The 16,818-nt window shown below is 42.9% G+C and overlaps 1 protein-coding gene across 6 annotated transcripts in view; it reads left to right on the top strand.

Annotated features, from left to right (window-relative positions):
* The window catches only part of LOC139385528 (elastin-like), a 107,280-nt gene that overhangs the window by 57,790 nt on the left and 32,672 nt on the right, over window positions 1–16,818 (top strand). For 5 of the 6 annotated variants that reach the window (XM_071130656.1, XM_071130653.1, XM_071130655.1 and 2 more), the window contains exons 21-42: window positions 44–79; window positions 241–339; window positions 456–491; window positions 600–641; window positions 2,301–2,333; window positions 2,518–2,571; window positions 2,810–2,851; window positions 2,949–3,035; window positions 3,248–3,364; window positions 3,464–3,601; window positions 3,701–3,838; window positions 3,967–4,038; window positions 4,287–4,310; window positions 4,452–4,487; window positions 4,590–4,685; window positions 4,822–4,887; window positions 9,304–9,339; window positions 9,444–9,572; window positions 9,726–9,851; window positions 9,947–10,009; window positions 10,151–10,183; window positions 10,373–10,528. In XM_071130656.1, the coding sequence (XP_070986757.1) occupies window positions 44–79; window positions 241–339; window positions 456–491; window positions 600–641; window positions 2,301–2,333; window positions 2,518–2,571; window positions 2,810–2,851; window positions 2,949–3,035; window positions 3,248–3,364; window positions 3,464–3,601; window positions 3,701–3,838; window positions 3,967–4,038; window positions 4,287–4,310; window positions 4,452–4,487; window positions 4,590–4,685; window positions 4,822–4,887; window positions 9,304–9,339; window positions 9,444–9,572; window positions 9,726–9,851; window positions 9,947–10,009; window positions 10,151–10,183; window positions 10,373–10,528 (1,659 nt within the window). Of the gene's footprint in view, window positions 1–43; window positions 80–240; window positions 340–455; window positions 492–599; window positions 642–2,300; window positions 2,334–2,517; window positions 2,572–2,809; window positions 2,852–2,948; window positions 3,036–3,247; window positions 3,365–3,463; window positions 3,602–3,700; window positions 3,839–3,966; window positions 4,039–4,286; window positions 4,311–4,451; window positions 4,488–4,589; window positions 4,686–4,821; window positions 4,888–9,303; window positions 9,340–9,443; window positions 9,573–9,725; window positions 9,852–9,946; window positions 10,010–10,150; window positions 10,184–10,372; window positions 10,529–10,690; window positions 10,733–12,064; window positions 12,116–16,818 lie in introns of all 6 variants that reach the window. The other variant, XM_071130650.1, reaches the window with a different exon arrangement.

The following is a 16,818-nucleotide window of genomic DNA, read 5'->3' as shown; positions in this document are numbered from 1 at the left end:
TTAGACTATAAAAATCACAAGTGATTCATGTTTTGCATTTCAGGATATAATCCTGCGGCAGCCAAAGCAGCTAAATATGGTAAATCATCACTCAAACAACAACATCAGAATTGGTTCATTGATTGAATTCATGCTGAAATGTACTTCCACTATTATCTCATTTAGTTCCACTGTTAACTAACTGAAGTTAGTTAGACATGCCTCAGAAATCCAATGGTTTCCTCGTGTCCCTCTACACAGGACTCCCAGGAGGAGGTGCAGGCAGGCTCCCAGGTGCTGGCTCAGTCGCAGGAGGAGCAGGAGGAGTACCAGTAGCTGGGGCTGGGGTTGGTGCTGGAGGTACAGAAAGGAGCACCATTGGGGTGCAGGATGTAATGTAGTTTGACTTTACTGTATGTGTACCCTAATGGCTTGGCGGAATTTCCTTTTTAATGTATTCATGTTTTACATTTCAGGATATAATCCTGCTGCGGCCAAAGCCGCTAAATATGGTAAGAAACGTCACTCGTAACAGCAACATCAGAGTTGCAACATTGGTTGTGTTGAAGTGTCTGTCCACTTTTAACTAAGCATTGTTTTCATGTCAACCTCCACCACAGGAGTTCCAGGTGGAGCAGGTGCAGGGTTAGGAGGAGCTGGAGGTAGGCTATAGTAACCAAACACCTATAGATTTAACTAAGGTATAGTCAGGCCCAAAATGATTGGCACCCTTGATAAAGATGAGCAAAAAGACTGTATGAAATAAATAATATAAATATTGAGTTACAGTTGAAGTCGGAAGTCATTCAAACTCGTTTGTTAAACATATAATAATTCTCAAAACAATGATATTGTTTTATGTTAATAGAATTGCTCAGAGAAAGAGATTTTGTTTAAAAAGATAGTGATCAAAGGTATTGGCACCCCTGTTTTCAATGCTTCAGCACCCTACCCTTGCAAGGATAACGACATTGAGCCTTTTCAAAAATATTTTCTAAGAATGGACATTGGGAGGGATCTTAAACCATTCCTCCGTGCAGAATCTTTCCAGATCCATGATATCCTTCATCTGCGTTTATGGACTGCCCTCTTCTATTCAAACGATAGGTTTTCAATGGGGTTCAAGTCAAAATGTTGATTTGGTGGTCAATTTAGCATTTCTTTGTGGATTTTTATGTCTGCTTGGGATTATTATCTTGCTGGAAGAACCACTTACGGCCAAGCGTCAGCCTCCTGGCAGAGGCAACCGGATTTTTGGCTAAAATGTCCTGGTACGTGATTAAGTTCACGATGCTGTTGACCTTAACAAGAGCCACAGGACTAGTATATCATAAACAATTTGGTGAGGTGCTTTTCTGCATATGCTTCTGTTTTTTGATGCCAAACCCACCAGTGGTGTGCATGGCCAAAGTGCTCTATTTTCATGTCAAATGACTATAGCACCACCTGGAGTTTGATAAACAGCATTGGCACTTGGATTGGAATTGGTGCTATGGTCAAATGACATGATAATAGAGCTCTTTGGCCATGCACATCAGTGGAGGGTGTAGTGTTGAAAACAGAAGCAAATGCAAAAAAGTACCTCATACCTACAGTAAAATATGGTGGTGGATCTTTGCTATCTTTGGCTAGACAATAATCTGAAGCACTAATCAAAATCCACAAGGAAATGTGTAATTGACCACAAAATCAGCATTTTGCAATGGCCATCTGTCTCAGCATTCGAACCCCATTGAAGACCTGTGGTTTAAATTGAAGAGCACCGTCTATAAGCGCAGACAAAGGATATTAAGGATCTAGAAAGATTCCGTATGGAGGAAAGGTCTAAGATCCCTCCCAACATGTTCTCCAAGCTCATAAAACTCTGTGTCGTTATAAAACTCTGTGCCAGAGTATTGAAAACAGAGGTTCCAATCTTTTTATTTGATTTGATTACTTGTTAAACAAAATCTAATTCTCTGAGCAATTGTCAATTGTATTAATATAAAATAGTATAATCCCCACCATTTTTTGAAGCATACATCATAGCTGAGTATTTGTATGATTTATTTAATAGTCTTTTTTGCTCATAATGATGCAATAATGATGTACCCCACTGTATATTATGCCAACCACTGGGCTCTCCAGGAAGCTGTTATGAAGGTGATGTGCCTTGCTCAAACACACCCCAATCTGAGAGTTAGTAACCAGTGCAAACATGCATTATAATACTGTATTGTCTTGACTCCTATCAAGTGTACTAACCTGGATTAGCAGTGCAGCTTTAAACTCAATGTAACAGATATCTTTAACACATCACCATTTTCATCATCTCTGTACAGGCTATGGAGCGGGAGCCAGGCCTCCCTATTACGGTGAGGATAACTAACCAAAACATCCCAAAGCTGCCCAGGCCACAGCCTTTACAATGCTGTTAAGACACCTTCACTCACTGAAGGGCTTCGTTCATTGGCTTAGTCAGCTCCAACTCACATTGGCCTTATTTTAATAATAGAAATGATCATATAATATACTGTATGGATGTCACCCTCCCTGTAGGTGTTCCAGGGGGTGCTGGATTTGGGGGAGCAGGAGCTTTTCCAGGGTCTGGAGGTAGCTTATCTAAGCATTGCACTATAGTATCTGTAGCAATTTCATTAATTCATTCATAGCATTAACTACTGCTTGAGGAGACAAAAATTCATGGTAAGACAAATGTTCATTTGAAACATAAAGATGTACAGTAATTTCTACCTTCCAGTCACTGTGCTGTCTACTGCTACTTTATGGGGCTAGAAACGCAGTTATCAGGAGGTAGGCTGTAAATTAATTGAATTATTTTCTATTTTAGGATACAATCCTGCCGCCGCCGCCGCCAAAGCTGCTAAATATGGTTAGAAAAATCACTCGATGTTAGGCCAGTCTCGTTCAGTGTTTGTACAATTGTTGGATTTGAAATTCAATGTTTTTTCTTTTTTCCTTGACCATAGGGGTCCCAGGGGGTGCAGGGGCAGGCCTAGGAGCTGGGGGTCTTGGAGGAACAGGAGGGGTACCAGCTGGAGGAGCTGGGGCTGGAGGTAAGTCATGATGCTTGACTTCTCCAATGCTTTCACACTGTTTTGTATGCCAAAATCACGTTTTGAATCTAGGACCCCTATTTCATTGTAGGATATAATCCCGCCGCTGCCAAAGCCGCTAAATATGGTGCAAAGAAATGTGACAACTATATCTTTTCAGTTGTTAAGTTAGCCATGACTTAATGGCAAAATCCTAACATTTTCTGCCATAGGAGTCCCCGGAGGTGCAGCAGCAGGCCTAGGAGCAAGAGGATTACCAGGAGGAGGAGCAGGGGGTGTACCTGGGGCTGGAGGATATAATCCTGCTGCAGCCAAAGCAGCTAAATATGGTAAGATCATTCAAAACAGCAACATCAGAATTGGTACATTGGTTGAATTCATGCTGACATTTTTGGTTTTGAAATCATATAAACCATGTGAACACACAGGAGTTCCAGGAGGTCTAGGAACAGGCTTAGGAACAGGAGGACTGGGAGGAGTACAGGGAGGATTACCAGGAGGAGGAGCAGGGGGTGTACCTGGGGCTGGAGGATATAATCCTGCTGCAGCCAAAGCAGCTAAATATGGTAAGATCATTCAAAACAGCAACATCAGAATTGGTACATTGGTTGAATTCATGCTGACATTTCTGGTTTTGAAATCATATAAACCATGTGAACACACAGGAGTTCCAGGAGGTCTAGGAACAGGCTTAGGAACAGGAGGACTTGGAGGAGTACAGGGAGGAGTACCAGGGGGAGGAGCAGGGGGGGTACCTGGGGCTGGAGGACATAATCCTGCTGCAGCCAAAGCAGCTAAATATGGTAAGAAAAATGTACATTGGTTGAATTCATGGTGAAATTTCTGTACATATTGGTACATTATCAAATTTCTGTAAATGTCTTTACATTACCATGTGTCAACTCATGACATGCCCTCTACTGTGTTATAGGTCAGGGGGCTGCTGGTGGGCCACGGGGTGGATATGGTGGCGTGCCTGCTGGAGGATATCCCAGGCCTGGGGGTACGTACACCAAAGGGGATGCCCATGTGGGATGGAAGGGTCTGGGGGAGGGGTGGAAGTAAGGGCAGTGTTCACACACACAATATGTAGTTGGCAAACTTTGCATAGGGGTAGAGTTGGTTTTATATATCGGTTTAAGCAGTGGAGTTAGATAGTTGGGTTGAGCAGAGGGTTGGTTTTAAGGTAAAGTGGGGTACATTGCCTTATAGTGCTACTAGGTTGATGATGTTCCATGATTTGATTGACAGGCTATGGAGGGGCAGGAGCTGGAGGTACGTTTCCAATGACGCCAATTTGATATAATATCATGAACTGATAAACATAAGCATAAACCAGTGTTAGTAATACTACTGTATTATGAGGCTTGGGGAGCAGGAGTGATGTTTTTAATTTATTCAATTTTTCAATTTCAGGGTATAATCCTGCTGCGGCCAAAGCTGCTAAATATGGTAAGAAGAAGAGATATGTCTACTGTATCTTAAGCAGTTCTGAATGGAGACATTATTTCAAAATAATAACTTAATTTAATTAATAATTTTCTTCTTGTGGAGTCCCAGGAGCTGGAGGAGCAGGCCTAGGAGCTGGAGGAGCAGGCTTAGGAGGAGCAGGAGGAGTACCAGGGATTGGGGCTGGACCAGGATATGGAGGTTTGCACCAGAAGTTGAAATCTAATGTCATCTGGAAGAGTTAATACTGTTGGTTTACGATTGGGAGCCTTTGGTCTGTCTTATCAAACTATTTATGAGGTCATTTATAAACATTGCTATCTGTTTTGTATTGCAGGCTATGGAGGATATGGAGGGGTACCAGCAGGAGGGGCTGCTGCTGCGGCCAAAGCTGCTAAATATGGTACATTATCCTCTCCATGATTTAGAAAAATGTATTGCCTAACCTTTATATTAATATACTGTACTGGTCCTCCCGAGTGGTGCAGCTGTCTAAGGTACTACATCACAGTGCTTGAGGCGTCACTACAGACCCGGGTTCGATCCCAGGCTGTGTCACAGCAGGCCATCACTGAGAGACCCATGAGGCAGCACACAATTGGCCCAGCGTCGTCTGCGTTAGGGGAGGTTTTGGCAGGCCAGGATATTCTTGTCCCATCGTACTCTAGCAATTCCTTGTGGCTGACCGGGCGTGACTTCGGTCGCCAGGTGTACAGTGTTTTCTCCGACACATTGGTGCGTCTGGCTTCCGGGTTAAGCGAGCATTGTGTCAAGGAAGAGTGCGGCATGGCAGGGTTGTGTTTTGGAGGACGCATGGCTCTCGACCTTCGCCTCTCCCTAGCCCGTATGGGAATTGCAGCGATGGGACAAGACTGTAACTACCAATTGGATATCACGAAATTGGGGAGAAAAAGGGGTAAAAGTACAAATATACAGTACCAGTCAAAAGTTTGGAAACACCTACAAATTCAAGAGTTTTTCTTTATACATTGTAGAAAAAGAGTGAATAATCAAAACTATGAAATAACAAATATGGAATCATGTACAATAGTAACCAAAAAAGTGTTTAAAAAAAATCAACAACAAAACATTTAGATTCTTCAAAGTAGCCACCCTTTGCCTTGATGACAGCTTTGCACGCTCTTGGCATTCTCTCAACCAGCTTCATCAGGTAGTCAACTGGAATGCTTTTCCAACAGTTTTGAAGGGGTTCCCACATATACTGAGCACTTGTTGGCTGTTGTTCCTTAACTCTGCAGTCGAACTCATCCCAAACCATCTCAATTAGGTTGAGGTTGGGTGATTTTGGAGACCAGGTCAAATCAAATGTATTTATAAAGCCCTTTTTACATCAGCCGATATCACAAAGTGCTGTACAGAAACCCAGCCTAAAACCCCAAACAGCAAGCAATGCAGATGTAGAAGCACAGTGGCTAGGAAAAACTCCCTAGAAAGGCTGGAACATAGGAAGAAACCTAGAGAGGAACCGGGCTCTGAGGGGTGGCCAGTCCACGTCTGTCTGTGCCGGTGGAGATTATAACAGTACATGGCCAAGACGTTTATATGTTCATAGATGACCAGCAGGGTCGGATAAAAATAATCACAGTGGTTGTAGAGGGTGAAACATGTCAGCACCTCAGGTGTAAATGTCAGTTGGCTTTTCATAGCCGATCATTCAGAGTTAGAGACAGCAGGGGCGGGAGAGAGAGAATCCAATGCAGCAGGTCTGGGACAAGGTAGCACATCCGGTGAACAGGTCCGTGTTCCATAGCCGCACTTGAAGAAACTTTCAAAGTTCTTGAAATTTTCTGAATTGACTGACCTTCATGGCTTAAAGTAATGATAGACTGTCATTTCTCTTTGCTTATTTGAGCTGTAATGTGGACTTGGTCTTTTACCAAATAGGGCTATCTTCTGTATACCAATGCTACCTTGTCACAACACAACTGATTGGCTCAAACACATTAAGAAGGAAAGAAATTCCACAAATGAACTTTTAACAAGGCACACATGTTAATTGAAATGCATTCCAGGTGACTACCTCATGAAGCTGGTTGAGAGAATGCCAAGAGTGTCCAAAGCTGTCATCAAGGCTAAGGGTGGCTTTGAAGAATCTCAAATATAAAATATATTTTGATTTGTTTAACACTTTTTTGTTTACTAAATTATTCCATATGTGTTATTTCCTAGTTTTTAGGTCTTCACGATTACTCTACAATGTAGAATTTAGTAAAAATAAAGAAAAACCCTTGAATAAGTAGGTGTGTCCAAACCTTTGACTGATACAGTTGAAGTCGGAGGTTTACATACACCCTAGCCAAATATATTTAAACTCAGTTTTTCACAATTCCTGACATTTAATCCTTGTAAAAATTCCCTGTCTTAGGTCAGTTAGGATCACCACATTATTTTAAGAATGTGAAATGTCAGAATAATAGTAGAGAAAATGATCTACTTCAGCTTTTAATTATTTGACTACATTCCCAGTGGGTCAGAAGTTTACATACACTCAATTAGTATTTGGTAGCATTGCCTTTAAATTGTTTAACTTGGGTCAAATGTTTTGGGTAGCCTTCCACAAGCTTCCCACAATAAGTTGGGGGTAATTTTGGCCCATTCCTCCTGACAGAGCTGATGTAACTGAGTCAGATTTGCAGGCCTCCTTGCTCGCACATGCTTTTTCAGTTCTGCCCACAGATTTTCTATAGGATGGAGGTCAGGGCTTTGTGATGGCCACTCCAATACCTTGACTTTGTTGTCCTTAAGCCATTTTGTCATAACTTTGGAAGTTTGCTTGTGGTCATTGTCCATTTGGAAGACCCATTTGCGACCAAGCTTTAACTTCCTGACTGATGTCTTGATATGTTGCTTCAATATATCCACATAATTTTCCTGCCTCATGATGCCATCTATTTTGTGAAGTGCACCAGTCCCTCCTGCAGCAAAGCACCCCCACAACATGATGCTGCCACCCCCGTGCTTCACGGTTGGGATGGTGTTCTTCGGCTTGCAAGGCTCCCCCTTTTTCCTCCAAACATAACAATGGTCAATATGGCCAAATAGTTCAATTTTTGTTTCATCAGACCAGAGGACGTTTCTCCAAAAAGTAAGATCCTTGTCCCCATGTGCAGTTGCAAACCATAGTCTGGCTTTTTATGGCGGTTTTGGAGCAGTAGCTTTTTCCTTGCTGAGCGGCCTTTCAGGTTATGTCAATATAGGACTCGTTTTACTGTGGATATAGATACTTTTGTACCTGTGACCTCCAGCATCTTCACAAGGTCCTTTGCTATTGTTTTGGGATTGATTTGCACTTTTATCATCAAAGTACGTTCATCTCTAGGAGACAGAATGCGTCTTCTTCCTGAGTGGTATGACGGCTGTGTGGTCCCATGGTGTTTATACTTGCATACTATTGTTTGTACAGATGAACGTGGTACCTTCAGACGTTTTGAAATTGCTCCCAAGGATGAACCAGACTTGTGAGGTCCACAATTTTTTTCAGAGCTCTTGGCTGATTTATTTTTATTTTCCCATGATGTCAAGCAAAGAGGCACTTAGTTTGAAGGTAGGCCTTGAAATACATCAACAGCTACACCTCCAATTGACTCAAATTATGTCAATTAGCAGATCAGAAGCTTCTAAAGCCATGACATAATTTTCTGGAATTTTCCAAGCTGTTTAAAGGCACAGCTTTAATGAGTTTTAATGACTCCAGCCTAAGTGTATGTAAACTTTCGACTTCAACTGTATATACTGTACTGTACTGCCGGTGGTGCCAATCCCCCTAAATATATTAGATTTTTTTCACTGGGTTGCATAGAAGCAACTATTAGATATTACTGTTGTTTAAATCACCAAGGAATAACTGAATCCTGAGCCTGATCTGTAGGAGTTCCAGGAGGAGCTGGCGTGGCGGGGAGAGCAGGAGCAGTGCCAGGGGCTGGATATGGAGGGGTACCTGGGGCTGGATATGGAGGGGTACCTGGGGCTGGATATGGAGGGGTACCTGGGCCTGGATATGGAGGGGTACCTGGGGCTGGATATGGAGGGGTACCTGGGGCTGGATATGGAGGGGTACCTGGGGCTGGATATGGAGGGGTACCTGGGGCTGGATATGGAGGGGTACCTGGGGCTGGATATGGAGGGGTACCTGGGGCTGGATATGGAGGTGAGTCCGAAATGCTTTTGCCATGTAAATGTACTGTAATATACTGGACAAAATTATAAATGCAACATGCAACAATTTCAACAATTTTACTGAGTTACAGTTCATATAAGGAAATCACTCAATTGAAATACAGTTGAAGTCCGAAGTTAACATGCACTTAGGTTGGAGTCATTAAAACTCATTTTTCAATCACTCCACAAATTTCTTGTTAACAAACTATAGTTTGGGTAAGCCGGTTAGGACATCTACTTTGTGCATGACACAAGTACATTTTCCAACAATTGTTTACAGACAGATTATTTCATTTATAATTCACTGTATCACAATTGTGTCAGAAGTTTACATACACTAAGTTGACTGTGCCTTTAAACAGCTTGGAAAATTCCAGAAAATTATGCCATGGCTTTAGAAGCTTCTGATAGGCTAATTGACATAATTTTAATCAATTGGATGTGTACCTGTGGATGTATCACATTATATTGATCTCTGTAAAGGGTGGTTTCCTGGACACAGATTAAGTCTAATCCTGGAATAGAAAACCTTTTCATTGGACATTATCCATTGAGCTTGCTTTTTAGTAACCGCCCCCAATTGTTTTAGTTCATAAATCAGGGAGGATGTCTTTTAATTTATACACTTTTTGCATATCAGGATATAATCCCGCTGCGGCCAAAGCTGCTAAATATGGTGAGGAAAAACATTCAAAACAACAACATCGGAGTTAGTGGTTCAATTCATACTGAATGTCCACTTTTAACTAATTATCATGTTTTTATGACACTCCACTACAGGATTACCAGGAGGTGCAGGAGCAGGCCTAGGAGCGGGAGGAGCAGGAGGAGCAGGAGGACTTGGAGGAGCAGGAGGAGTACCAGTGGCTGGAGGATATAACCCTGCAGTGGCCAAAGCGGCTAAATATGGTAAAATCCCTCACAACAATCAATCTCATTCAGTGTTGGTACATTGGTTGAATTTACATCAATTTTGGGCTTTTTAAATTGTGGTGTAACAAGTCTACTGTCTTTGGCAGTTCTGAAGTTGGACAATTGTTTTCTTGTGGCCCTCTACCACAGGAGTCCCTGGAGGTGCAGGAGCAGGCATAGGAGCTGGAGGAGCAGGAGGATTACCAGGGGGAGGAGGAGGGGGTGTACCTGGGGCTGGAGGATATAATCCCGCTGCAGCCAAAGCTGCTAAATATGGTAAGATTACTCATCAGAGCTGGTATTATGGTTGAATTCATGCCCATTCATGTTGGTTTTGAAATCATATAATTTCCTTGTGAACCTCTTAACAGGAGTCCCAGGAGGTGTAGGAACAGGCCTAGGAGCAGGAGTACCTGGAGGAGTAGGAGCTGGAGGTACGTCAGAGGATGTGTATGAATTGTAAAGACATCAGAAAGAGCTCAAACAGCATCATGGTCTAGTCTGTCCTTCTATGCGATATCAACGTGATGCAACATGCAATAGGAATATGAATTATGTGATGCTTGTGATTGCAGGATATGATCCCGCAGCCAAAGCTGCTAAATATGGTAAGAGCCTCTCTCGTTGTATCATAACTTTTAGTCTATGTAATGCAGACCAGTGGAAGAACAATAATGTTTGTCTGTTCTGTGCAGTCTCTGTACAGTACCTATTCTCTCTTGTTAGCTGGATCAAGATTTTCACTATGGCTCAACATATTATACTATACCTTCACCTATGTTCTTACCTACCCGCAGGTATGCCAAGCGGGGCGGGCATCGGTGGAGAAGGTGTTCCAGCGCCTATAGCGACGCCAAGACCAGGTGTGGGCGTGGGTGGTGGTGTTGGAGGAACTGCCATTGAGCGCACTGATATACCAGAGGGCACAGGGATACCTATCGCAGGCAAACCAGGTAAATAGATACTAGTTTCACCTTTGATTCTTGCTTGGTTTATTTTACCTGGCCTAGATAGATCCTTCAGGATAATTGCTAGTACTACGCAAGTAGGTCCAAAATGAAGGGTTTAAAGAAAATCCACAAAGCTCCTAATGTGACACTATGACACCTTTACAGCAGAGAATTCATCTCTAGAACCCGGTGGAACTCCCATCCCAGGTAGAACCACATGTTTTGCACTCAACAAGACTTTGGATTTAATTAACCTGTTTTCTCATTGATCAGTACAAATTATGTATATCAAAAGCTACATAGTAAGACTTAGTTACTGCAGGGGTTCTCAAACTTTTTGGGGTCCGAGGACCCCTTATGTGATAGAAAATTAATCAGGGACCCCCTCATAATCAGAACACCGCTCGAGTGAGTTACAAATAGCATACAAGAAGTGTAGTAAACTATGACGTTGGCAGTGCATGGCCGTACAAACCAAGTCTCGGACACTGGGAAGGAACATTTTCCTGCAATTCTATACATTTTGTCATGGGGCAGAGAGCAAACTTTGCCGTTTTAAAGCTTAAATTACAGTCCATTTATGTTTTTTTTTTTTTAAAGGAATACAAGAAGTATAATGTTCAAAACTTGGTAATTGGTGGAACACTGTGGATACAAATATCCCTGTGAGCCTCCCAGGCCCATGTTGCCCAGGATTAAGAACATACATTGTAGATTAACAATATTACATTGTATTGTATTAGACCCTCTAAACTTATTCCACAGATCCCTTGGCCAAAATTAGTTTAAACTGTTGTTGTTAGTACTATTCATTTAAAAAAATTACTATCTGGTCGCGATCCCCCTACAGTACCTCAGACCCCATTTTGAGAACCCCTGAGTTACTGTACTTGAAATATGCACTGTATTTTACAGAGCTGTTAAAAAGGGGTAGTTACTGTACCATGGAATGCCATAGACATAGATTTTTTTTTTTTTTTTTTAATCAATGATAGAGACTGATTATAATGCAAGTTTATAGTTTTTTATTTTTCCTTTTCGTTTCATGAGCTGTATGTATATAACCTGTTTATAATCCGACAAAGCCCCATCAGACTTTTCCAGCAGGCCTCATCAGGACTTCAATGGCCTACAGACACAGCCTTAGCATCCAAGCTAACTCCCACATCTTCTACCACTACCACTGCTGTCTGGCTAACTGCGCTCCACTGCAGGTGTATCAAACAGCAATGGCAGTATCGCGCAAGCCAGTCCCCTGCCCTATCTCCTCCCAAACCCCAAACCTCTTTGCCCCCCTCTCTTCTCCCTAAACCCTCAAACAAGATACAGCTTAATGTCTGTTCTGCTAGTGCTGTCCCCTTTAGCATTGTTGTATAGTCCAATAGCTATTCACCACCTGGAGCTGGAGCTTATCCCCTTCCCTCCTGCCATGGCAGTGCCAAGGATCCCCATAATGTCTTCTGCCCTACGCTAGTTTCCCCTACCCTGTGTCCTTTTCAACTGCAATGGATGAAACTGGAACCTGTTGTCTTTTGGCAGATCCCACACCTATTGGCACACAGGCCACAGAGGCCCCAGAGCCAGAGCCCAGTAAGACTTGCTGCTGTCTGTGTTTGCATGATCAAACCCTTTCTGACAAAGAACATAGTTACACTTCATTTGAAGAGTGTAATATACACATACAGTACCAGTCAAAAGCTTGGACAAGCCTACTCATTCAAGGATTAATCTTTATTTGTATTATTTCCTACATTGTAGAATAATAGTGAAGACATCAAAACTATGAAATAACACACATGGAATCATGTAGTAACCATAAAAGTGCATATTTTAGATTCTTCAAAGTAGCCACCCTTTGCCTTGATGACAGCTTTGCACACTCTTGGCATTCTCTCAACCAGCTTCATGAGGTCACCTGGAGTCACCTGGAACACATTTCAATTAACAAGTGTGCCTTGTTAAAAGTACATTGGTGGAATGTATTTTCTCCCTAATGTGTTTGAGCCAATCAGTTGGTATACAGAAGACAGCCCTATTTGGTAAAATACCAAGTCCATATTATGGCAAGAACAGGTCAAATAAGCAAAGAGAAACTATAGTCCATGATTACTTCAACCTCACTAGGGTACAGAAATACTCATTATAAAAATTAATAACACATCCAAGTGTTATACATCGGTTTAAAGATGAACTTCTTGTTAATCCAACCACGGTGTCATATTTCAAAAAGGCTTCATGGCGAAAGCATACCATGCGATTATCTGAGAACAGCGACCAACAGACAAATTACAAACAGTTACCAGCCAAGTAGAGAAGTTACTCAAGTCAGAAATAGAGATAACATTAATCACTTACCTTTGATGATCTTCATATGGTTGCACTCACAAGACTCCCATTTACTAAATAAATGTTTGTTTTGTTTGATAAAGTCCCTGTTTATATCCAAAAACCTCAGTTTTGTTCGCGCGTTTTGTTCAGTATTCCACAGGCTCAAACTCAGTCACAACAGGCAGATGAAAAATCCAAATAGTATCAGTAGAGTTCGTAGAAACATTTCAAACAATGTTTATAATCAATCCTCATGTTGTTTTTAGCCTAAATAATCGATAATATTTCAACCGGACAATAACGTCATCAATATAAAAGGTAAACAAGAAAGGCGCGCTCTCGGTCGTGCACATGAACAATCTCTGGGACACTGCAGTGTCCACTCATTCAGAGTGGTCTTACTCTCTCATTTTTCAGAATACAAGCCTGAAAGACTGCTGACATCTCGTGGAAGCCATAGGAAGTGAAATTTGAGTCCTAAGTCAATGGATACTGTAATGGCATTCAATAGAAAACTACAAACATAAAGAAATCCCACTTCCTGGATGGATTTTTCTCAGGTTTTTGCCTGCCAAATCAGTTCTGTTATACTCACAGACATTATTCTAACAGTTTTGGAAACCATAGAGTGTTTTCTATCCATATCTACCAATTATATGCATATCCTAGCTTATGGGCCTGAGTAGCAGGCAGTTTACTTTGGGCATGCTTTTCATCCGGAAGTGAAAATAGTGCCCCAGTGAAATTAGACATGAAGGTCAGTAAATACAGAAAATATCAAGAGCATTAAAAGTTTTTTCAAGTGCAGTCGCAAAAAACATCAAGCGCTATGATGAAACTGGCTCTCATGAGGACCGCCACAGGAAAGGAAGACAGAGTTACCTATGCTGCAGAGGATAAGTTCATTAGAGTTGTCAGGCTCAGATTGCAGCCCAAATAAATGTTTCAACGAGTACATGTACAGTACATGTAGTACAGTACATGTACAGTAACAGACACATCCCAACATCAACTGTTCAGAGGAGACTGTGAATCAGGCCTTCATGGTTGAATCGCTGCAATGAAACCACTACTTAAGGAAATCAATAAGAAGAAAAAACTTGCTTGGGCTAAAAAAAACACCAGCAATAGACATAAGACTGGTGGAAACCTGTCCTTTGGTCTGATGAGTCCAAATTTGAGATTTTTGGTTCCAAACGCTTTGTCTTTGTGAGACGCAGAGTAGGTGAACTGATGATCTCTATGTGTGTGGTTCCCACCGTGAAGCATGGAGGAGGATGTGTGATGGTGTGGGGGTGCTTTTCTAGTGACACGGTCAGAGATTTATTTAGAATTCAAATCAAATCAAATCAGCGTTTATTTGTCACGTGCGCCGAATACAATAGTGCTATAAAAAGGTGTGTGTGTGGGTAAGTAAAGAAATAAAACAACAGTAAAAAGACATTTGAAAATAAGAGTAGCAAGGCTATATACAGACACCGGTTAGTCAGGCTTATTGAGGTATTATGTACATGTAGGTATGGTTAAAGTGACTATGCATTTATGATGAACAGAGAGTAGCAGTAGTGTAAAAAGAGGGGTTGGCGGGTGGTGGGACACAAAGCAGATAGCCCGGTTAGCCCGGTTAGCCAAAGTGACTATGCATATAAGATAAACAAAGAGTAGCAGCAGCATAAAAGAGGGGTTGGGGGGAGGGAACACTGCAAAAAGTCTGGGTACCTGTTCAGGAGTCTTATGGCTTGGTGGTAAAAACTGTTGAGAAGCCTTTTTGTCCTAGACTTGGCACTCCGGTACCGCTGGTGTAGAGGTCCTGGATGGCAGGCGGCTTTGCCACAGTGATGTACTGGGCCGTACGCACTACCCTCTGAAGTGCCTTGCGGTCGGAGGCCGAGCAATTGCCGTAGCAGGCAGTGATGAAACCGGTCAGGGTGCTCTCGATGGTGCAGCTGTAGAACCTTTTGAGGATCTCAGGACCCATGCCAAATATTTTTAGTTTCCTGATGGGGAATAGGCTTTGTTGTGCCCTCTTCACGACTGTCTTGGTGTGTTTGGACCATTTTAGTTTGTTGTTGATGTGGACACCAAGGAACTTGAAGCTCTCAACCTGCTCCACTACAGCCCCGTCGATGAGAATGGGGGCGTGCTCGGTGCTCCTTTTCTTGTAGTCCACAATCATCTCCTTAGTCTTGGTTACGTTGAGGGATAGGTTATTATTCTGGCACCACCCGGCCAGGTCTCTGACCTCCTCCGTATAGGCTGTCTTGTCGTTGTCGGTGATCAGGCCTACCACTGTTGTATCGTTTGCAAACTTAATGATGGTGTTGGAGTCGTGCCTGGCCATGCAGTCGTGGGTGAACATGGAGTACAGGAGGGGACTGAGCATGCACCCCTGGGGACGCACCCCTGGGGAGCTCCAGTGTTGAGGATCAGTGTGGCAGATGTGTTGCTACCTACCCTCGCCACCTGGGAGCTGCCCATCAGGAAGTCCAGGATCCAGTTGCAGAGGGCGGTGTTTAGTCCCAGGTTCCTTAGCTTAGTGATGAGCTTTAAGGGTACTATGGTGTTGAACGCTGATCTGTAGTCAATGAATAGCATTCTCACATAGGTGTTCCTTTTGTCCAGGTTGGAAAGGGCAGTGTGGAGTGCAATAGAGATTGCATCATCTGTGGATCTGTTTGGGCGGTAAGCAAATTGTAGTGGGTCTAGGGTTTCTGGGATAATGGTGTTGATGTGAGCCATGACCAGCCTTTCAAAGCACTTCATGGCTACGGACGTGAGTGATTCGGGTCTGTAGTCATTTAGGCAGGTTGCCTTTGTGTTCTTGTCCATAGGAACTATGGTGGTCTGCTTGAAACATGTTGGTATTACAGACTCAATCAGGGAGATGTTGAAAAGGTCAGTGAAGACACCTGCCAGTTGGTCAGCACATGCCCGGAGCACACGTCCTGGTAATCCGTCTGGCCCCGCAGCCTTGTGCATGTTGACCTGTTTAAAGGTCTTACTCACGTCGGCTATGGAGAGAGTGATCACACAGTCGTCCGGAACAGCTGATGCTCTCATGCATGCCTCAGTGTTGCTTGCCTCGAAATGAGCATAGAAGTGATTTAGCTCGTCTGGTAGGCTCGTGTCACTGGGCAGCTCCCGGCTGTGCTTCCCTTTGTAGTCTGTAATAGTTTGCCAGTCCTGCCACATCCGACAAGCGTCGGAGCCGGTGTAGTATGATTCAATCTTAGCCCTAGAGTGACGCTTTGCCTGTTTGATGGTTTGTCGCAGGGCACAGCGGGATTTCTTGTAAGCTTCCGGGTTAGAGTCCTGCACCTCGAAAGCGGCAGCTCTACCCTTTAGCGCAGTGCGAATGTTGCCTGTAATCCATGGCTTCTGGTTGGGGTATGTGCAAACAGTCACTGTGGGGATGACATCCTCAATTCACTTATTGATAAAGCCAGTGACGGATGTGGTGTATTCCTCAATGTCATCGGAAGAATCCCGGAACATGTTCCAGTCTGTGATAGCAAAACAGTCTTGTAGTTTAGCATCTGCTTCATCTGACCACTTTTTTATAGACCGAGTCACTGGTGCTTCCTGCTTTAATTTTTGCTTATAAGCAGGAATCAGGAGGATATAGTTGTGGTCGGATTTACCAAATGGAGGGCGAGGGAGAGCTTTGTACGCGTCTCTGTGTGTGGAGTACAGGTGATCTAGAATTTCTTTCCCCTCTGGTTGCACATTTAACATGTTGATGGAAATTTGAACTGATTTAAGTTTCCCTGCATTAAAGTCTCCGGCCACTGGGAGCGCCGCCTCTGGGTGAGCGGTTTCCATTTAGCTTATTTCCTTATACAGCTGACTGAGTGTGGTCTTAGTGCCCATATCTGTTTGTGGTGGTAAATAAACAGACACAAAAGTATAGCTGAGAACTCTCTAGGCAAGTAGTGTGGCCTGCAATTTATCACAATATACTCTGC

The sequence above is a fragment of the Oncorhynchus clarkii genome, chromosome 27 (genome assembly GCF_045791955.1).
Source record: "Oncorhynchus clarkii lewisi isolate Uvic-CL-2024 chromosome 27, UVic_Ocla_1.0, whole genome shotgun sequence".
Taxonomy (NCBI): domain Eukaryota; kingdom Metazoa; phylum Chordata; class Actinopteri; order Salmoniformes; family Salmonidae; genus Oncorhynchus; species Oncorhynchus clarkii.
The sequence above is the reverse complement of the archived record's forward strand: the minus strand, read 5'-3'. Positions and strand labels throughout refer to the sequence as shown.